The sequence below is a fragment of the Anopheles bellator genome, chromosome 1, assembly GCF_943735745.2.
Source record: "Anopheles bellator chromosome 1, idAnoBellAS_SP24_06.2, whole genome shotgun sequence".
Lineage (NCBI taxonomy): Eukaryota > Metazoa > Arthropoda > Insecta > Diptera > Culicidae > Anopheles > Anopheles bellator.
Genome location: NC_071285.1, coordinates 7,857,776 through 7,880,543, shown reverse-complemented (window position 1 = coordinate 7,880,543; position 22,768 = coordinate 7,857,776). Strand labels below are relative to the sequence as shown.

The 22,768-nt window shown below is 46.7% G+C and overlaps 4 protein-coding genes across 4 annotated transcripts; 2 read left to right on the top strand and 2 right to left on the bottom strand.

The window, feature by feature from the left end:
• Positions 1-7,084: 7,084 nt before the first annotated feature.
• Positions 7,085-9,903, bottom strand: LOC131216134 (uncharacterized). Its single transcript, XM_058210551.1, has one exon. The coding sequence runs from the start codon at positions 9,901-9,903 to the stop codon at positions 7,090-7,092; it is 2,814 nt and encodes a 937-aa protein (XP_058066534.1). The 3' UTR covers positions 7,085-7,089.
• A 6,154-nt stretch (positions 9,904-16,057) lies between these two features.
• On the bottom strand, positions 16,058-17,234 carry LOC131216369 (2-methoxy-6-polyprenyl-1,4-benzoquinol methylase, mitochondrial). The gene is made up of 4 exons (XM_058210844.1): positions 16,777-17,234; positions 16,570-16,702; positions 16,413-16,501; positions 16,058-16,346 (listed from the first exon to the last, which is right to left on the bottom strand). Exons 1-4 carry the CDS (start codon positions 17,217-17,219, stop codon positions 16,133-16,135), a joined length of 879 nt encoding a protein of 292 aa, XP_058066827.1. The 5' UTR covers positions 17,220-17,234; the 3' UTR covers positions 16,058-16,132.
• Positions 17,235-18,147: 913 nt separating this feature from the next.
• On the top strand, positions 18,148-22,615 carry LOC131206665 (uncharacterized). The gene is made up of 4 exons (XM_058199324.1): positions 18,148-18,494; positions 19,776-20,026; positions 20,109-20,130; positions 21,572-22,615. The coding sequence occupies exons 2-4, from the start codon at positions 19,853-19,855 to the stop codon at positions 21,736-21,738; spliced, it is 363 nt and encodes a 120-aa protein (XP_058055307.1). The 5' UTR covers positions 18,148-18,494; positions 19,776-19,852; the 3' UTR covers positions 21,739-22,615.
• Positions 20,396-21,433, top strand: LOC131206664 (general odorant-binding protein lush-like). Its single transcript, XM_058199323.1, has 5 exons — positions 20,396-20,514; positions 20,595-20,670; positions 20,781-20,875; positions 20,969-21,083; positions 21,148-21,433. Exons 1-5 carry the CDS (start codon positions 20,440-20,442, stop codon positions 21,234-21,236), a joined length of 450 nt encoding a protein of 149 aa, XP_058055306.1. The 5' UTR covers positions 20,396-20,439; the 3' UTR covers positions 21,237-21,433.
• Positions 22,616-22,768: the final 153 nt, after the last annotated feature.

Sequence of the window (22,768 nt, the reverse complement as noted above, 5' to 3'; positions counted from 1 at the left end):
GCGAGCTTTTTTAATGCTGATTTTCTGGATTTATGTTGTGGAAGTCAGCACACTTGCGAGATTTATGTAGTTGTTTGTAGCAAAATAGAGAAAAAGGAGCTTTTTAGGTTCTGAGCCCCCTGTGCCGTGGCAAGATTTATGCGCAACATAAAACTGAGATAAAGATTGTTAGATTTATTACACTCGATTCATCAGTCGGCGAATAAATCAAACCCAAAGCCCGGTGGACGCGTGCCACCTGTCCACCTGCCTCCACCCCGATTCTAATGTCCTTGTCCCACGTCCGTGTGTCGTGATGGGGCGCGAGAAATTGGTTTATGGGCCCTTCTATTGTCATTCGTCTCGGTACCCGTGCCGCTGCAAAGTTTCCAACAAGACGAGGCTCTTAGACGGTGTCTTAGACAACCGTTAGGAGTCGTTGTGACCCCCGTGGCCTTTGAGGAACTTGTTGAAAGTTCCATTACGCCCTCGGGGTGGGTCGCACCCCGCCGGTTTTCGTTAGCAACAAACCACAAAAACAAAAACCGAAACGGCACAAGACAAAGTACTGCTCCATCGAGATCTTTGAGTGAGCCCTTCGGAAAGCCTAAACAAGCCGACGGGCCGAAGCCCGGGGCCTATGTTTTACATCTCGACAAACGACCGGCGCTTAAAGTGCTTGTGCTACGTGCAACCGGGCCCGGTTCGGTTCCTCGGTTCGGAAGTGTAGGCCCTTAGGCCGTTCTGGACCGAGAGCACATTGAGGCTAGCCCTGCGGAAGAATGTCTCCGGTGGGCCGGAGTGCACAAAAGCCAGCTCTCCGGGGGGGCTCTAGAGTTCTTCCTGGGGGACTTGTCAGAGTTTGCCGAGCTTCCGACGGCGTCACGAGCCGAGGTACGGCACGGCGATGGTGGCCTATTGAATGTAACGGCCCTTTGGCAACGCAACAACAACCGGAAACCGGCAACCGGCACCCGGCACACACATTGAACATGAGCAGCATCGAGCATGCTCGTGCGCGTCAGCGTGCAAACATCGTTTAATAAGAGAACGAAACAATATGCTCGAGCCAAATCCATGAGGACACACGCCGGAAGCACGCTCCGTCAATAAGGATGGTGTCGCCAATTTTACACAAGCATTTGTTTAATAAAAAGCGAAATACCGTGTGGCAGGATGCTGAAGCTTCAAGCTTCCGATTTGAATTTACACGAGTTGGAACATTGAACATGATCGATATGAATATAAAATCCTTCAAATGTTCAACCAGTTCCTGGTGTTGCCGATAATTTATTGTTTTATTTGTTTACTTTACAGCTCACAGTTTTCAGTCCTCACGCACTCGCGGCGATTGGTCAATCTAGCTTCATTTCGTAGATTACATTCCGCAGCTTCTTCACTTGACCTCCTTTTTAAACCAAAAATTAGAATAAATTAAAACAAACTGCTCTTTCGCAGCACAACCCTGGCTCTCAGCTAATGTTTATGTGGCCGTTGCACAACTAAGCCCCAACTGTTTAGAGTGAACCGGCCACCGCAGCCCCATTTAGTGTGTCTCTTACTCTATCTCCGTCGCACCGGCCAATTACCAAATGAACCAAACAAACCATAAAGCAGCTTCGATTTGGGCCATAAAATCGGAGCATCTTCGGACCACGAACATCGTCGGCCCCGTTTCGTTCCACCCGATGACCCGATGACGATGACCGCCATAAAATTCACCAGTTTTACTGGACTTTAAAGAATCAAATCAGCACCCACCCCCCCCGACAGCACCCCGTGATCAACCCGCCGCCCGCCAAATGAGTCTCATTTGTGCACCCAGCACCTTCCCAAAAAGCGTAGCACTCAGGGCGCTCGGAAGTGATCCAAAAACGCGGCCGGGGCGAGTAGTGCCGGAACTGAACCATCGGAACATCCCGGGCTGCCAGCTGCACGAAACAAACTTTAAATTTACCATATGCTGCTACGGGCGGGCGGCGAGCTGCTTAACTTTTGCTCCCTAAACCAGAGCGCAGATAGTGCACGCGAGTAGCCGGAAGTGTTGCGAAAAACGTGCTAAAAGCTTTCGTCACTCACGGGGAACCATCGAGAGGGGGCGGTTGGCTGGCTGGCCGCGGCTGAACTCTGGGCGGTGATGCAGCTGCAGTGCACAATCCCCAAGACGCGCTGCACCGGAAGAGCCCCGTGGTTACGCGGATGGCATTCGCAAAATGGCGACCAACGGTGCACGGATGTCTGGACCGGGAGCGCAAAGTGTCATCGCCGTTACTGGCGTGCACCGCTACCGCTACCGGTCCCTGCGGGGAACGAGTCGTGGAGGTCACATATATGGCACTAAAACGGTATCCCTGCGCACACGTACACGTAGACGTGCGGCAGCGAGCGGCCGCGAGCTTCCCGGCTCCCGGAGCTCGGAGTTTTCCACCCCAAAAACTATCTCCCAACGAGCGCCGGAACCGAGACACCGAGAAAATTGGGTCACGCTATGTTTACATTGGCGCAGCTACGGAAACAATTTTACGATTATTGCTCCCCGCTGCTGCTGCTGCCACGCCAAGATGGACCACGACGACGGAGACGACGGAGACGACGTCGACGACGCCATCGCAAGGAAATCCACGGATGCTGCACAATTTCAAGTGCACGTCCACTCCGGGTCCAGGTCCGGGCATCGTCTTGGAACACATTAGCCCAGCAACTGCCCCAGTGCCGTGATGGTAAAGGAATTTGAATTCAAGCGAAGAATGTCCCGCTCTCACGTGACGCGCACACACAGGTGTAAGGGGACACACGGTGTGGTCACGTCATGATCCTACCCGTTTGCCGGAATTTAACACTACGCGCGCGCGCGTCTTTAAGACACCGGAGCGCACGGTCCGGAGCTCGCATTTCAAGGCTGACTGCAAAATGCTTTCATAATTAAAATAAAGCTCGACAGTCCGCCCGGCCCGAGCCTCGGCGGCACAAAAGAAGGCAAAGCGGCGCCCGACGAAAAAGTGAACGGTGCCCAGAAACGTGAACAATGCCCCAGCCACAGGAGCGTAAGCTGACACTGGCGCAAATGGAGGCGCCTCGTCAGTCACGCCAAGGCACGATATGGAGGCGTCTGGTGGTTGATGCTGGCCGAACTTATTCGCGCAGATAATTTTGTTTCACCGAAAACTCGCGGCTGCCGCTTGCTGGGGCCGCTGATACGGATGGACGCGTTCGTAAGTAGATTTACAGCTTCCGCCTTTCCGGGTGGGAACCGGTTAAACACGGAAGTTTCTTTGCTTTCAAAGTTTGGACGCCGGAACTAAGTTACCGATTAAACGTTAGCTCTAACAATGGTAACTGCATTTAAAAAGTTTCAGTTTAATAAGGGAAGAACAAGGAAGACCACTGACTACAAGCTGAAGTTTGATTATTCAAGGGTCTGTAGGGGCGATCGTCAGTCTTGAGCAATGATTATGGCAATGTTGACAAATCTACAAATGGTCTACAAAATTGTGTCCCCCTTAATTCCATGAGAGCTTCAGCACAGCGACAAGAATGTCTGATCTTCGTTTTGGCCCAATCGATCAAACCCACATCACTTGATCGCTAATATTATTAATTGATGTTTGTTGACGTATAACAGACTTTGACCGTGCCTATTATATTCAAGCGATCTCCCAATTCATCTTAACAATTATCGAGAATCGTCGTTTTTGCCTACAGCCAGCAATCATGCCAAAGATTTGGGCTTCAGTCGTCACATCGGCAGAGTGATCACGATCCTTTCAACGCCCCGATGTTATGATGTAAGGAACTTAAACTGGCGAGCAAAGTTAACAAACGCAAATTCAATATGGCCACCACAAGATCAATTATCGAGCAAAGGTAAACATGGTTGCCCTTGTAAACCGCTAACAGATATTTCCATCCCCTAATTAGCATACCTTTCACGGACCTCAACTCCCTCCCTCCAGGTGGGGGGCGTGTGTTCAATCAACTCGACATAATTCACCACAACTTAACACACACGCAGACGGTCGGGCCACTCGCAGCTCACTGGCTGACTGGCCCGTTTTCTTATCCGGTTCACCGGTTTCACCCGCGACGGATTCGATCACTCCCCGGATGGCTCACCGATTTCGCCACACCCGGTTCCGGTGGCCTATAATTTTCCGAAAGACGAACGCACACAGAGGGGCAACGGCCGGCGCCGCCTGCACAGCACACCTGTAGGTGAGGAGAGTTCAGCAGGCACGAAACGCACCGGGATTCCGGCCCGATTTATGGCTTCCTAATGGCGGTGACATCCGGTCGGTCGGCTTTGTGGCATTCGCTGTGCTGTGCTGGGGAACCGGGAACAGCGTGCCACAGTGGCATTCTTTTGTCGATTCAAATTCGAAACTGTTTCACTGCGTGTCTCGGCACGCCAAAGCCACCGGGAAGGAATGTTTACGACCGGTAGCTGGATTCCTGTTCTCGATTGATTTCACCATGGCAACCGGGCGAAGACGATTTCCAACTTGTCAGTCGCTTTCGCATCGCATCCTTTGCTGTCACTCGCATCCTGGTCGCATGGTCGTTGGGTAACACTCTTACACCATCGGCATCGCAGTAACCACAGCATCGGTTGACGCTGCTACACCTCTAGTCTTTAATTTTGATATAATTTCTTTTCTGGATGGAACCGGAACTCATGCGGCGAACCATCCGATCGAACCGAATCGAACGACGCCCCACAGGATACCCGGGACGCAGTTGGTCGAAAGCGAAGCAAAATATGCTGCCGGTATTGTGTCGTATCGTTAAAAACTCATAAATCCTGCCATTGTGCACCGCAGACACAAACGTCGCGCGCCGCGGCCATTAAAACGTGTACTTCGTGGCGTGGCGGTGGCGTACATGTGTGGACGTTATTATTACTGATGTTTTTATTATTTTTCGGTTGGCTCCCCTGGACGGTACACGCCACGCCGTGCTGGTTGGTTTATTTTTATTCCCACAGTTCCGGTGCATTGGCACCGACACCCGGCGACGCCGGTCTCGGTGCAAGCGGCCACAAACACACAAACACACTCTCTGGCTCGCTTACGACGGGCCGGGCAACTAATTAGTTGTTTCACTTTTCACCTCCAGCAAATTTATATGCTCAAAAATAAAAACGAAAACTATTCCCGCGCGTAAGATCGCGGCGGGGCGTGTGTCCCGGGCCGCCAGTTAACTACTGCGGCTAGTGAAAACAGCTGACACGACGGCGAAATGGGGCCACAGATACGACGCACCCACCGGCCGGATGGCGGGACAGTTAACACTTCCACGCGGCGGTCGCCGGCGAACCGACGGAAGTGAGAGCGTAGAGCCACTGGTGCCCGGCCACAAACGTACCCATCGGAAAGCGGGTTTATCCTCGTAAATTTCAATCGTTAAAGAAACCCACGCGACACACGACCAGCGAACGCGGTCCGTTTATGGTCCGTTTTTGCACTTTTATTTCTTGTAATTGCAGCGCCGTACCGAAACCGCCGTCACTCTGGTCACCGGCCGAAGGCATGCACGTGCCGTCCGTGCCGTGGTCCTTCCGGTCTCGTTAGTGGTAAAGATGCAACTGACCGTTGCCAGCGTTATGTCACGCGGGTATAGTAAACAACACTCTTTTTCCGCGATCGGCCGACGAAACCGACGACGGGACGACGGGACGCCGGGTTCGGTCGGATCCAATTTCGAAAATTCACCCCGATTGGCCCCGACACTGAGCGTCCGTACGGGAACTCTCGACGTTGAACTCATTTCACTCATTTTCTTTACTTACCGTATTTTTCCGTGTGTAACGAGCACCTTTTCCCAATGTTTTAAGCTCTAAAATCTGGGTGCGCGTTATACAACGGGAGTAAAAAATTTATTCTCCTCTAAACTTACAAATATGCCCTTTCAGGTACATATTTTATGGTATTATTGAATAATTTATGAAATGAAACATTTGTTAGGAATATAATTATCCTTACAATATCGTCATTAAGTCATGGCAGGGAATTAAAACAGACGTTGCTGTGAAATCATTCAAAAAATGTGGCATCAGCAACACTATGGATGGATTTGAAGATGTCGCAATTTTTGAGGACTCTTCAGAGAGTGACAATGAGGAGTACATTGAAGAGCAATTAGAGAATATCAATTTGTCATACAGCAGTGAATCTGAGTTTGAAGATTATTACCAAATATAAAATACTAGTATGTCTATTGCAATGTGTACGCATTTTATCTTTAGTCTATTTTAGAATATTTAGAATAATACGAGGTGCGTTCAAAAAGTTCTGACAATTTTGTATTTACTCGGGCTACGTATGTTCGATTTTCAAGGTTGCGGCGTTAGGTTGCTACTTATATCACTCCCTTTTATTCCCCTTAATTTTTTACCAAAACAATACACTGATGATGCCAAAGCTACCGTATTCTCTAGATTTGGCCCTTTGTGACTTTTTCTTATTCCGAAAACTGAAGGAGGCCATGAAAGGACGACGCTACGATACGATTTAGGTGATAAAGACGACATCACCGATGAGAAAAATCTTGTCCAAGCAAAACAGTTGTCAAAAATTGACCGATTACTCAGAATGGCCGAACTTTTCACCATCAGCCACTGACATATGTAGCAACCTAACGCCACAAAAAATCGAAAATCGGATATACGTAGCCCGCGTAAATACAAAATTGTCAGAACTTTTTGAACGCCCCTCGTACATCATTATCATTGGGTATTTGTTGGATATCACATATCTGAAAAATGTATAATAAAAAACTTTTTTTCCATTTTTTTTCTCTTAAAATATGGGTGCGCGTTATACACGGAAAAATACGGTACTTTCTTTCGAAGTTCATGCGTTCATGAACCCTCGACGCACGCTGGGTCATCGAGATCGGGCGGGAAGCACGATCACAATCGAAGAGGATATCTTTCTATCACAACTCAAATGGACACCAATCAAACGTGATTTAAAAATGGAACAAGACAGAAATTTATTGAACCTAATATATTCCGTCGGTTAAAGTTTACAAAAAGTTACGACTAAGTTAGCTGTACAATTTAAGTAAAAGTAAGCATTCAAACTGTTGAAGGTTGCTTCAACTGGCTACTAACTAATCCGAATCATATTCGTAGGACGAAGAGCTACCGTTGGATAGCCGACGTCTCTTGTGGTTGAGTGAGGATTCGCCTCCATCTCCATTGTGGGCGACTCTCTTCGAATGTTCGCTGCCACAGCCGTCCAGCCGTTCGAGGGTCGGTCTTGGGTAAAACATTTGTTTTTTCAAAAACATTTCACAAGTCTCGGGATCACGGTCGAACAGCGGTAGTTGAAGGTTGGCTTTATAATCGTTCAGCGCCACACACTGTCGCGTATAAGCGCGCTGTATACCGGTGTACAACTTTTCAATCGATGGCGACACCGATGTGGCCATCAGATGGCGCTTGGACATAATCAAACCGTTCGAGAAAACGGCCTGAAAGTCGAGCAGCAGGTCGTAACATTTGGAGAATTCAAAGTTCTTGGCCACAACCAGCTCATTTCGGGCGTGAACGGTGATGACGTGCTCGTAGAGTACCTTCAACTCACGGAACCCAGTCTGGCAGTCCGGACACACGAACGAAAACAGATGCTGCGCCATGTGCTCACCAAGCGTTGTTTCGCTTGCGGAGTGGACATGGCACAGATGGCACATGAACCGAACGATGTCTACATTTTTCGGTGCATCCGGCAGAGCACCGAACGCCAAAGCCCAGCTAAGAAACTCGTCATTGAGCGGAAAGTCAGGGTTAAAATCAGTATTACAGGCGGCGTGCTGCCGAGTGTAATGCTCCGAAAACTCCCTCTCATCGCCGGACCCATTGAGATAGGTACACAGGCCACACTTGAACGAGTTCCAGTAGTCAATGCACATCAACGACTTGTCGGCGTGTTTGGCCCTTACGTGCTCCGCGAGCTCACTGTACGAGCCCAATTCCGAGCAGAAGAAGCAGCGCAGCAGCGTTACCAAACGGAAAGCGCGTGGGGTTTCCTTTTCCGCTAAAAATTTCCACAACAATGGCCCACTTTTAGGTCCTCCCTCGGCGAACGCGCGACACTTGTGGGCTTTTACAGCCTCAAACGTGCCGACGTTTAGGTTGCAGTGGTAGCAGCAGAACCGTGTGCAATCGCTCCACTGGTGACTGACGTCGTGCTTCAAAGCAACTCTTCTCGATATCCTGCGGTTTACCGATGAGCACGGGGATGGCGCTAAGGCAATGGGGTCACCCGATTCCTGGTGCAGCACTGATTTGTGCTTTATGTCACTGTCGACCGTGCTAATGCTCGCTTCAGCAGGGGCAACGTTTTGCTTCGCAGAATCGTCTAACGATGGCGCTGGTTTAGGTTCTGTCTCCAGCAGTTCTGGTTGTAAACTTTTGGGGTTCTTCAATTCTGATGAAGATGGCAAAGCCATGCCGTTGTCAGTATCTGCATCGTTGGGTGATTGATGTGAGGCAATCTTGGTAACTGAATAGCCACTCAATGAAAGCAATACTGCCAGGGGAACATCATCGTACGGTTCTTTCGCACTAACGTTCCGTTCGTTTTCTTTAGTAGCTGCAACCCATTCTTCAGTGTCTTTCTTAGTGCATGGCGCAGCCGATTCCTTGTGGTTCTTCGTTTTTAAATCGTTGATACTGGTTTCGGTTGCCGCCGGTTGTTCACCTGAGCGCGGCTCTTTTACCGGATCGGTCTCCACCGGCTTGTACATTTCCATCAGCTCCAGTTTCTGTTTTCTTTTCCCTCTCTCTCTCTCTTCCACCGGCTTCTGTTCTGGTTGCAGACTTTTGGGATTCTTCAATTTTGATGTAGATGGTAAAGCTTTACCCTTATCAGCATAAGTACCGTTAAGTGATTGAAATGAGGTAATCTTGGTAACTGAATAGCCACTCGATAAAAGCAATTCGGCCAGGGGTACACCCTCTTGTGGCTCATCCCGCGGTCCTTTCGGGTTAGCCTTCTGTTTGTTTTCTCCAGTAGCTGCAGTGGATTTCTCAGCATCTTTCTTAGTGCATGATGCAGCCGGTTCCGGGTGGTCCTTCGTTTTTAAATCTTCGATACAGGTTTCGGTTACCGCCGGCTGTCCATCTGACCGTGGCTCACTTACCAGATTCTTTACAAGGCTGTCGACCTTCACCTTCACCCTTTGCTGCTTCGACGCATCGTACTTTGTGATTGGCATCGGTTCCGAGCGGCTTCCAGCGCCAACGGCTTTCACCGGCTTGTACATTTCCATGAGCAGCAGCTTCTCGCCCGGATGCTCCTGTTGAAAATGGCTTACGAAGAACTTATCGTCGAAGTAGCTTTTGTCACACAAAGTACACATGTAACGTTCGCCCGGCAGTAGATGAGTCTGATAAAAGTGATCCATCATGGCCTGCCGGTACGGGCTGCGCTCCGCGCACATGTTACAGGACCACGTTGTGCTTGATTCGCGTACAACGACCACCGTTCCAGCATGCACCGTCTCCAGATGTTTCGTGACTTCTGCTCGCCGGTAGTGCATGAAGGAACAGCGGGAACAACGGTACAGACGTTCGCCATGATAGAAAAGATGCTCGAAGATCTGCTCAAAGTTTCTGGACCGATCGAGCACCTTGCTGCAATGTGCGCAGGGGTAGACAAGATCATTACTGTCCTCGCACCGCAGGATGTGCTTGGACAACTGAATCTTACTGGTGCAACCTCGATACTGGCAATATCCACACGAATAAAGATCTCCACAGTTGGGCTTCTCGATGATGTTTTGTGGCACGTCGAGCTTCGTCCGCCGGACAACGCTGTTGTTGTTCCGCGGTGGCACACTCGTCGGTTGGGTGCCTTCTTCTGTTGGTCCCGCTGTTGCGATGATTTGCAAAATTCTTTCCCGCTTCTCGATCTGGCTCATACCAGACGGTAATGCCAGAAAAATTGTCGCTTCAACCCACATCTGCCGGGGATGCGTAAAGGATATTTCAATGGAGTCAACTTTGTGCACGATTTCCATGTGCTGTACAACGTTGCCCACGGTACAGGCGCGGTAGCAGCACAAGAAACAAATCCATACACTCTCCTGCAGATGAGCGAAATACGTGACGAGGTGTTTCATCGACTCACCGCACTCGCCACACATAATAATTGATTTCGGTGGCATAATGCGTCGAGCCATTCTGTAGCACAAGTGACTGTGATCTTTCAGGGCATCCAACGAACGAAAATGACGGCGGCAATCCTTAATTCCACACGGGTACTTAGCTTTCACTCGCGCAAGTACTTCTATTGATTTAACAAAACGATAGATTAGATCCTCGAATCCATGCAATAGAAACTTTACGAAACGATTGCTTAACACGCTGAGCACACCTTGCGATGGCTTTGACGAAAGGTCGGACTGCGCAGCGATGTCACTGTCGTTCGCTGCTGAACCATCGCTTACTGTCGGATAATGCGATTTGATACTCGGGATCCCGGTAGCAGTTGTTGCAGCTGGAGGGTGTGTGGACTGTGACGCAACGGGTTGTAGTGCCGGGATCCTTGGGTTCCTTTTGTTCCCGCCTTGATGCACAGACGGTTGCACATGTTTCGAAAAGGTGAGCTTACTTGAACTTTGTGAATCGATTTGACGATCGGTGTAATTGCTACCAACGTTCGGAACGCAGTCTGGTGTCGCGGTCGATTTGACTGCAGCTCTGTGCGAGATGGCCGAGGAGGTGCTCGTTTTATGCACTCCGTCCAAGCACAAGCCATTTGATTTGATTTGATTTGAGCCACAAGCATTTGATTTGGGTGGGAATTTCGACGAAGACAGTGCCGAACATTGAGCGTCCGTCTTTACCGCTGAGGTGCGCAAGGGCTCGCAATCTTTGGCTATAATTCCGTTTGCGCACAGGTTCACTCCTCCCTGTACATTGGAAATTCGAAACCAGTTCGATCCGCTAGGCGACGTGGGGGAGGCTTTCGGGTTTTCACACACCCGTACAGGATCCGGTGAAACTACTTTGTTTCCAGCAGCGATTATTTCACCTGTCACAGGATTGTTTGTGACTTCACCGCCCATGTACGTCAATAGGTCGACGTCAGCAGTTGTGCTGGGATCCTAGTAGATCATGCAGTGAGTGAAAAATAAAATTAACATATTTTTACAAAGACGATGAGGGATACGTGAACGATAAGACGATGGGTGAACAAACATACCGTACGAACAGCTCGATGAATGCAGTACATCGGGGACGACGAATGGTTATCGCATAGATGAAGGTTCATCAGTTCCTTATTGCCGCAAGCGAATGAGCAATAAATGCACTCGAACAATCCGATTTGGTGGGACAACAAATGACTTGTAAACTGCTTCAATGCCAGATCTTTGTTGCCGTTTTTAACATATTTAGGTATCTCCTTCAAACACCCTTGGCAACGGATTGTTAGTCCGACATGTGCGCTAAATATATGGCTGAAGAAGTCTTCGAAAAGATCAAATCCTTTATAACATACTGCAAAACAAAGGCATAAAAGCGATTGGTTACCAATCTTTTTCGTTAAGGCACATGGTTCTATGCTCTTACCTGTGCACATAAGTTCTTTGTATCGGTTCCTCGAACAGGCCCGCACTTCGGCCATCAGCTTCTGTTGGGTTGAACTAGAGGTGTTAGATTTGAGCTGTATGAGTTCCATCGGTGCTAGATGACCGTGATAATAGCGATGATGCAGAACTATATTATAGGCATCATAGGCCCTGAAGAAGCAAAATTTGCATTGGTAGTTGCATATCGCGTGCTCCCAATCGATGTGCTCGACCACGGCTCCTGAGGAGCACGTTTTGTTACAATACGGGCACAGATGATCTTCAACAAACGATTCAAACAAGGCAGATTGTCGTATGTGCTCTTTCATACATTCTCTATCATTAGTGGCAAAGCTACAGAAAGTGTCCATGCATTTGTACAACATCAATAAACACTCCAGGTCAAGCATTTGATTGCAAGCTTCTTTGATCTTGCGAAGCGGTTCGCTTGTCCATGGTTTTAACACGTTGGTTAAAACAGCCAACGATGCAGACTCGTCAGAAGGTTCTACTCGTGAAGCTAAGGGTTTTGTCGGACTACTCCGTTCTGCAGTAGTAGGCGGGGCACTTAGATTCGTGCTCATAGCAATGCATAGGAAAGATAATTTATTAAACTATTTTTAAAAGATACTGGAAAGATGCTGAAATATTGTGGAAAAATTTAGAAAGAAATTAACCTTTAAGAAAACTATGAAAAAAATAATTTAAAATCTCTGAATGCATTCCGTGTCTTTCTCAGTTTTGTTTCTTACGTATACATATTATTATGCCTATCTGAGACGCTCCACGTTAGATCCTTTACGCTTCGTGTGGCAGCAAAAATATGAAAATGAAATGTGAAACGTGTTTACATTCGTGCTTTTGGTCCGAGAAACAGAAATCGATGAGAAATAAATTGATTTCTGAATATTTTTTCTGGTTTTTAAGATTTTGATTTGATATTTTCCCTCCACAGCTCAAAATCATAAAAATAACATAGTCTCAAAAAAGTAGTTAGCAGAATGTGCTTTAAGCAGAGCGGAAGTAATAATAAACTTGTTTTTTTATCGTATTTTGTTCCATTAACTTGGAGAAAACGCGATTCCATATATCCTTCCTTGTCATGACTGCCTTTGACAGTCACTTGTCATTGCGAGCACATTTGCAACGATAATAATCCAACGAAATCCCCCCAGATAGAGTAATCGATAACGCTCATTGTTGTCAAGGAGCCGACCATTCGGTTCGAATCCCGAAATCGGCGTGACAAGGGGGTTAGCGCGGGTCCAACAACCCCGCCCGTAAAAACTCAACGTTACTGGGGCTACATGAGGTTGTTCCGTAATGTTTTTGACATTACAGATTAATGCCAAACTGCTGCGCCTCTGTCAAAACGTTCACAGCTCGCGCGAGGCGTAAACCCGAGCATAATTATTTTTGTCATTCGCTTTGCTTACAAACAGAGGATAATTTAAGTTCTTATTTGCTGGTATAGCAACAAAATCGGAAAAAACAGAAAAAAAATCAGAAATCGATTAATTTCTCTTCTATTTCTATTTTCTCGGACCAAAAACACGAACGTAAGCACGTTTGACATTACAAATTAATTATACGCTAGTTTTCACGCCTCATGTAGCTCCCCAGTAATGGCCGCTTCATTTTCCCTCCACACCTCAAAATCATAAAAATAACATAGTCTCAAGCGGAAGTAATAATAAACTTGTTTATGTATCGTGTTTTGTTCCATTAACTTGGAGAAAACGCGATTCCATATATCCTTCCTCGTCATGACTGCCTTTGACAGTCACTTGTCATTGCGAGCACATTTGCAACAATAATAATGCAGCTAAATCTCCCCGCAGATAGGGTAATCGGTAACGCTCGTTCTTGTCAAGAAGCTGACCATTCGGTTCGAATCCCGAAATCGGCGTGACAGGGGGGTTGACGCGGGCCCAACAACCCCGCCCGTAAAAACTCAACGTTACAGAAAGCAACCGAGACTAACATTGTCTCTGGTGCGCAGACCAAAACTGCTCACGGTTGTAGTTCGATAAGAAGAAGAAGAAGATAGAACAGCGAACGAGATCAGAATGGCGAATAGACACTCGATCTCAGGCACTCGAAGACACCGCAGCAGACGTAAGTCCTGCGAAGAGTGTGCCGCACCACGCGATGTTGCGATCGTGCCGAAAGGTCCGAGATATTTGGGCATTTACTGGCACCAGTCTGTAGCAACAAACAAACAGCTCTTCAGGCATAGGCACAAAAGTTGCTGGTATAACAATCTTATTATATTAATACTTTAGTGCAATAAACAAAGGGCAACAATAACATTCCTGTAACATTCTTTCGGCCAGACCGCAGAGATCAGCCGGGGTCGAGAAGCAGGAGGTTGTCTCTTATCAGGAGCAACACAAAAAAACAAGAATAATGTATAACTTCAAAAAATCAACGTAATTGAAAAAACGGCTCCAGCGGACCATATTATCGTTTTCAAGCGTTGGCCTGCACCTAAGAATTATTGGCTACTTGAGTTCTCTGCTAACTCAGCTACAGGGAGTGATGTTCTAGGATTTAAAGTCATTAAAAGTATTAAGATCATCGAACAAATGTTACGCGATTTCTCTTTACTTACAATGTACACAAACTACAATAGTACGAAAAAGATTAGCGCCACTCATTTCTAACCAAAAAACAAAGCCAACCTAACAGATTCCTAGTGTACAACGGTGTGAAAATATAGAACTACAGTGACAGATACAAGCTACGTTCGTCCAAAAATTCTACCGGCCACAACGCTAACTTACCTGTAATGATGCGCTGTGCATTGAATATGGAATCAACCAGATTCAATGATCCTAAACTCTATGATTGATGCGAGCTTTGTTGTGGAATTTTACCTCAAAAATACCTTAACAGGTTCATACAACCGATCACTTCTGTTTACTCTTGCAGAATGAACGAACTGTCAGTTTCCCATTTTACTCACTGGCTGCGTTCGCTATGTCATTGATTTGACGTTTTCGCCGCCATTTTTGTGTTTTTGATTGTGTCGTTAATTAGAGGTAACTACAAGAAATTTTCTGTAAAAAACATCTTTATACATTCGCCTGCATTCTCAAAATCCCTTCATTTCGCTTACATTCATCGTTTGTTTTTGTGTTCAATGTGTTGAGAGTTGTTTTACCGCATAGTTGTGAGTGAGCATGCGGATTTGCGACAGTCAGTCATATGGGTTTTTTTTTCACCAAAAACGAAGATAGTTTTCACTGTAGCTTCGTTAAATTGTAAGTAAATAGTTAAGGTCGTACATACGATGTAATAAATGAAAAAAAAAGAAAAAATCAAAATTATCTTTCTCCGCTGCACCGATAAATCGGTTTCTACGCGGTTCTATCGTTTTTCTGTCACTCCGAACGCTGACAGAGCATCAACTTGAGTGAAAATCTTTAAGTTGGTGCTTAACACGGCTCTAATCGTTATAAACTGAACAAAAACGCGTTTCTACCATCAATCATCGTTTAAGCGGCCCGCGGAGTATATTATTACGTTATACCAGCAGAATAGTCAGCAATAAATCACAAGAAAATGTTCTTGTCGGTTCAGCTGCCGGCACAGAAGTGACCGATACGATTTATTTCAAACCCAAACCAAATCAAAGTGCGTAAAATTTAATGAAAAATTATTTTCTTTATGTGGTGCGGCCTGCTGACTAGTGGTTGCTTTCCACTGCGGCCCGCTGACTAGCCGTACCTTTCCATTGCGGCCCACATGCTAATGAGTTTGAGACCTCTGGTTTAAGCAAAGTGGATGATTGGATGAGCAAAGTGGATGAGTGGATGAATAAGGTCTTATTGACATTTGTTTCTGTTTGTTTGTCTTCTTTTGATTTTAGAGACTTCTTCTTATACGGCTTATAACAACTACCAGTAACCTGGAACAGCTTGGCCTGTAACAGAAACAATTTAAACCTATGTTGCTTACTGTAATGATGTGTTTTGGTTTGCTCCACAACCGATTGACCGTGCCGGATGGTCGAGAAACGGACTGAGCCGGTTTAACGGTTTTACGATTTAAACAGCATTATTTGATAATCGACTCTTTCGAATTTCAAATTTATCTTTGTCATTTATCATTCGTCAAATTTATCATTCGACATGTTTCACCTAACAGATTGAAAAGATGAAAGAAGAGCCTCGTGTATATCAAATGGTAACGACTGATTACAGTAGCGTTGATTACAGATGACGAAAATTCGCCAGTATTTAATGCCCAGAAAAGGTCTGAATGTTTATCTACAGAAAAACAAACTTGAAAAAAAAAAGTTAGCAATGAGATCATTTCAGCTAGCCCCTGCAGTTGATCAAAGATGATCGCCACATTCATTGTTCTACCTATCTTCGAGATCAGTATGACTTTCAGACTTTCTTTCATGATTACACATATGTTTACTTACATTTTAACCAGAAAAATATACGCCGAGTGGCCCTGGTTTGTAAAAGGGCCTCAGATAAACTTATTTCAATATATAAATAAATTCATGTTTTTTCGCAAGTGTTTTTCATGTTAAACACAATAACAATTTATAACTATTTGTCTATATCTTAAACCCAGAATGGATTGCAACAACGCCAAATGTTAAGTTCTCGTACTGAACACATTTGAAGCCAGCGTTTTGTATCATTGCTTTGAAGTCATCCTGAAGTGGAAACTTTCGTATGCTTTCGACCAGGTACTGGTACGGGTGCCACTGGTTCGCTAGTATTTGGCCCATTGGTGGAATAACTTGAAATGAATATTGGTCATACACCCTGCAATGTGAAAGGTCCAAGAACGATTACAAACTCCGAGACTGTACGGGTTAATAGTTACTGTACCATTTCAGTGCCTCGTTATTGACGTGACTAAATTCTAAACACATGAACCGTCCTCCCGGCTTTAAAATACGGTAAGCTTCCGCAAGAACCTGGAATGTAATATTCGTAACATTTTATTCATTTAATACCTACAAAGCTGAATGAGCATTATACATACCCTATCTATGTGGGTACAATTCCTGATTCCGAAAGCAATCGTATAAGCTGTAAAAGACTCATCGGCGAATGGCAGCTGCTCAGCATCAGCGCAAACCCACTCGATCGTGTCGCTAGCAGTCTGAAGGTTTAATCTGTCAATCGTAGGGAAAAGCGAAAATAAAAATCGAAGCGATGTGAAAACTCATCTTGGGTTTTAAGCTATTACCTTTCCCATCGTTTCTGGCCAACGTCTAGCATATTCTGATTGATATCACAAACCGTGACGTGACTAGGCGTACGATTCCCTGCCGGCAGCCTTTGTAAGTACTTCATATATCGGAACGAGATGTCGCCGGTACCGCCGGCCATATCCAGCAAGCGGTTTCCGTTGCCAACCGGTGCAAGGCGCTCCATGAAGATATCCTTCCAAACCCGGTGGATTCCCATGGACATGGCATCGTTCATGAGATCGTACGAAGCCGCAACCTCTTCGAACACCTTGTGTACTTTCTTCCATTTCTCGCTCTCTTTGACCGTCTCGAACCCAAAATGGGTGTCCGATTCCGTTGATGCGGAGTCTGCGTTGCCATATTCCCTGGCGCTTGTTGATAACCGGGCTAAAGGAATTAAATTCTTTGTTCTGTATCTCACACTACGTAATAACCACATCGCCGTGTTTTTGTTTTCGGCCGCGGACTAGTTTTGTCAGCGAATAATTTGACAGCTGCGATGGCTGCGTCCGCGCTAGAGTTTGAATACCGTTTCGATGAAGCTGCGTACTTTATGATGTTTAATGGAGACACTTTTGTATTAATCATTGTTTAGCATTACCAGTATTTTATGTATAATAAAGATTGAATTTGCAATAAACACGCAAGAAAATATCGTTTATTATATATTATTTGAAAAGATCGGATGTTTATTCACCAGAACCGCGACCAGGTACTTAGTAGGAGCTTTAGTAAGAAAAAACAGTAAAATGAACTAAAGATCTACTCCGAACACTATCATACTTATCGAAAGGGGAACATTGACCAGCCCAAAACCTACCAGTTACACCTGCGAAACAAATTGTCTTGGTATCGAGTTTTAATGCCTTCATGCTTGTCACTACTATCGCACGCATCTGACAACTACCTAGGATACTATTTTAGTGTAACACTGCACGGTATCCAAGTGTTTTGAAGCTTGATGCCTCCCGGAGACTCGAGCACGTGCGCAGAAGAGTAACGCGCAGCCAAAACACCAAGCACCAACCCAAACCAAAACCGGAACTTCCAGGACATTCGTGCCCGATGTTGGACGACCTACGAACACGCCTGAAGCGAGTCCCGAGGGGGGGTGAAAGCTTCGGCTGCCGAGCACCTTCTTCGGGCGTGTGTCCTTCCGCCGTCACAATTTCCAACCACTTCCAGCGCGAGACTTCCGTTTGTACCCGGAGACGGGACCAGAACTCGCGGGAAACGCACGCGTGCGAGAGAGAGAGAGAGACTGGGCCAACCCCATCGGAGGCCGATAGCCGATTACACGGACCGACGGCGACCGACTGGAGCGAGAGAAAATCCGTGTTCAGTAGCAATTGAGCAGCATTCGGGGGGTTGTGTTCTGTTTGGGTGATAAATGTAGCACAGTCGACCTGAAAAGCCCATCACGACCAGAGAGTCGGATCGTGGAGTCGCTGGAGCGCACATTTACCGCACAAATTAGTAGCAGGCTTGTTAGCACATTAAAATAGCACGTGTCCCTCTGCTGAATACTGTGGAATTAGCCCGAAATAAAACTGCCACCGGCCATCCGGACTGTGCGTGGTGCTACGAAAGTGAGCCAAGTGAATTTTCATACTCGCCTTCGCCCTGGAGCTTTAGAGAGAGACAGGAAGGAGAGAGACCGGAAAGGAAGTTACAGGCTTGGCGCCGGGCGAATCCTTGTTCAGATTTGTTACTGGTGAGCGCTGAGAGTGGAGCTGGTGTGTAATCGGATAAGAAAATTGATTTTCATAAGCGAATGAACCGAGTCCCAAAATAGCCCCGGGACAGACCCCCACTCATGCAAAATTGTGCGCTAACGATAGCGATAGATAAGTGCCACTACTGCTACTACCTTGGCCAGGGCAGGGACGTGAAGGTAGGCACAGGGCGCTGCAATGGTGTGTGCAAAAGCGGCGCAAGTGCATCCCTTACCGCCAATTTGTGGATGTTGAAGATTGCGCGAGGCGGTTGAGAAAAAAGGTAGAGCGGCAAACATTGCGGCCACCATTGAGCGAGCGAGCGAGAGAGAGAGATAGGGAATGCGAGTGGGACATTCGGATAATAGTAGCACAGTGTGGAGAGGAAAAGAGAGCGCAAATTAAATGAGCACGCACATTGCGCGCTGTGTCAGGTGTTTAACGCGGGTCAGAAGCTGGGCACTGAGAGCGGAACAGCGCGCTGGAAACCAAAACAAATGCACAGCCTCGGAATGCCCGCCCGCGAGAGGGGGGGCTCGCGAATGTTCATCGCAAGCCCTTTCCGAGCATTCAACAGATGTACCGCCGCATCGCTGCGGGCACTAACGCACCTGTGACTGACCGCTCTCATCTCGCGAAACCGGTCCGCGCCCGACGCTGGAGGTGTCTTTTAGGAAAGCGACCGGGGGATAATTTCTCTTTCCGGCCAACCTGCCCCGACCCTTTGGGTACCTTGGTTCCCCTGGAGTTTCCTCTCCAACGCAGAGGAGCTATAAGAATATGTTGCCCAGGCGAGTAGCCTAGGTCAAGGACGAAACGCACGGTGGCGGTGGCCTTGGCGATACGTCTCCAGAGACTTTTGCGAATAGCTGAGCAGCTGAATACTAAGCAGCTACGTGCCAGCTGCTGCCCAGGGCCCAGAACTGTACGGCAGACGGATCCCTTTGGGTAGGTCAGAATTTTTGATACCTATGATTTGACGCGGTCTGCTGGCCACTTGGAAATCTACCGAAATCTGCTGAATAAAATATGATACACCGGTGATATGAAATGGAAGTGATTGAAGTAAGCTACTCTGTTGTGTTCAATGGGAAACGTCTTTAATGAAGTGCCCCAGCCGTGCGAAATTTCGATAGCTCTGCCATACCCGGAACCGGAACCACAAGGGAGCATTTTCTTAACAGGGATTAACCCTTACATTCTCTCGATGTTCTACAAAGCTATAAAACAAAACAAACTAAAATATGAAACACCACTCACACTTTATGTCTAATGATCAGCTACCGACAGGCAAGAGGCCAACAAGTACCCTTTTCCGGTGGATCACAGCGTCGCGCCGACGAGCTTTTAAGTCACCATGCGCGTGGAAATGAATCTGGATGTTCAGCGATGTCACGAAGACGACGACATCGACAGCAGAATAGCGGAGTTTAAGCAAGACTCGGACAAAATGCACGATCTGAACCTATTCATCGACAGCGTGCTCGCAGAAGCGCAGAAGAATGCGGAAGTGAAGCTGCAGGAAAAGCTCGTAAGTTCGGACGTTACTATCGATCGCACCGTGATGAATGATGTTTTGTTTCTCTCTGCTTCAATTATTCCCGACGCGGCAGGAACAAGATCGGCCGAAAAACGGTAAGTACCGTCGCGCGCGCATCATCATTTACGATTAGAACAGGTGAAAGCGTAAGCACAGGAAATCGGTCGCAGGCGTGCAATTAGTGCGCCTGTTGTAATTGCTGGCGTGCACTAGCGCTTTGTGACAACCACTCAATTAAACGTATTGCCGCCACCGGTGGCGGATATTTCCGAAACCCTCTGCGATCTATCGCCTATAAGTAGTGTCGTGCTGTGGCTTTGTGGAGCCCTTTCGGTGACCGCTTAACATAGACCGCGGTACGCTCTAGATTGTGTCTCAGAGGTACTAGCGATGCATCTGATGTCATGAAGGTTTCGGTGTTGCTATCGTTTGTGGTGATCTTTTGTGCTCAGAACCTGTTCCACCTGATCGATGGAGCCGTGAGTATTGTTGTAGGAGGTGTCGCGTCAAACCCTGTTGTGGCGTTAAATACCAACTGCGCTTCATCCTTTTTGCATAGATGACGCTAAAGCAACTAACCAATTCCATGGATATGATGCGTCAGGCCTGTGCGCCCAAGTTTAAACTGGACGAAGGTACTGCGAGTGGCACCACTCACTAACTAGTGAAACTAGTTGCATTTCCCTACATTCATGGTTCACTTTTTTGTTGCTTTCTTGCGTCGACCCCCTTTGCTTCGTTAAAGCGGAACTTTACGGATTGCGCAAGTCGGTGTTTCCTCCGGACCCGGACAAAGAACTGAAGTGCTATACCCTGTGCATCGCACAAATGGCTGGGACTGTGAGTAGTTTTGTTTGAAGTTTTGCCACAAATGATGCCAGGATCCGTTTTTCTATCGTTGTCTCCCACATTCGATCGACGGCACGGGATTAGATGACCAAAAAGGGTGAGTTGAGTTTCTCCAAAACGATGGCGCAAATCGAAGCGATGGTACCACCGGACTTGAAACCCATGGCAAAAGAAGCGTTAACCCATTGCAAAGACACGCGTACGTAAATGTAGACTGTGCGTCGTCAATGCACCTAACCTCTGACGCTTTTTCCGTCCTTCAGAGGCGTCCTTTAAGGATCCTTGTGACAGGACGTACTTCTCAGCCAAGTGTGCCGCTGATTTTGCCCCGGATGCGTTTATGTTCCCGTGAGACGTCGATGGATCATTGGAACAATGGAACAAACAGGAAATGGAACTGGAAACGGAAAAACTGGAAGCGCAAGGCCTGTAGTAGTGTTAGGGAAGCAGATTTGGTCGGGTCGGAATTGTGAGCTTTAGTCGATGCACCTCTCAGCAACGTAAACTAGAATACGATCGAACAGTTTATCGGCGTTTTAGTGTATAACTATTATGTGTTCAAATAAAACACGTATACCAAGGGAAAAATCTGACGAACAATCATGGCGACTGCAAACCTAAAACAAATTGAATCGATAACAACCCGGAAACCTTGTAATCATTTTTATCAACGATCATTTGTTGTAGGAAACAAACTACTCACCGGCATCAAGCAGCACCGGGTGGTTACGCGCACCAGAGGGATCGTGCTTCGAATTTTCGAGGCCATCTGCAACTGCACCAATTCCGCCACCATCCCCGGTCAGCGTCCGGCGACTGCACCGGCAAACTTGGCATCATCATCCAGAAACTAATGCCGATCGGAGAGCGATTGGGAAAACAGTGTAATCGTACTGAGATGCATTGCTGTTAGTTTGTATTATTTTAAGCTTCCTTTTCTACACTGAACACTATACGTATACAATTTGAATCTGAAGATTGGTAAACATTTTGTGTCAACAGTGGATTGACTGTTACAATATTCTAATCAAAAAAATAATTCGTGTATAGGACATGAAACAAAACAAGCATACCCGTTTACAATGACCATATCCTTATTGATATGGATTGAAGTAATGAGAACCGTACGGATTTGTGATGCGTACCAGCATTATACATGAACTGCACAGCCCACCGCCCACCTTAGTCAGACAAATCCTAAAATCACCGATGACAAACTCTGGCCTTTTGGAACGCACAAATCTATTACAAATTATCTCCGGATCAACGGTTTCACGTACAAAGCGTCTTCTACGAAGCAGGTTCACCCAACGGTCTTAAAATATTGCCCATAATCACAAAGTCATAAAATTACCGGTACCATTCGCAGATGCGACATTCAGTCCTCTGTCGCTGAGTGATCCTGAGATTTGGAATAATCACCCTCATCAGCCGGGATGCCTTTTAGAGGTTTTACTTTCGCTGGACTCGTTTGGTCATAAAGGGTATGACAATCAAAATTATGAGCAATATTTTTCACACTCCAGCGTACCACACCCAGAGCAAAGAATGTCGGACCCAACCGGCCAAGGCCCCGAACCTGTAAAGCAAATCTCACTTATTTTACTACGTACTCTGCATACTGACTTTATTCACAGACTTTGAGGTCTTAGTAGATAAACATTTGGTTTTAGTAGGATACCTTTCTGCACTATCGCAGCAATATCATCATGTATGTGTAGTGAACAATAAAAACAACTGTTCAATAAAGTGTACCCGTCGTGGTGTGGATAACATAAACTGAGTTAGAGCGTGTTCGTTCTAGGACAACTCGATACACAACGTAAGTATCAATCGTATTTGACTATTTTAATTTTGTATCGTGTAAAACACGGGACAGAAGGG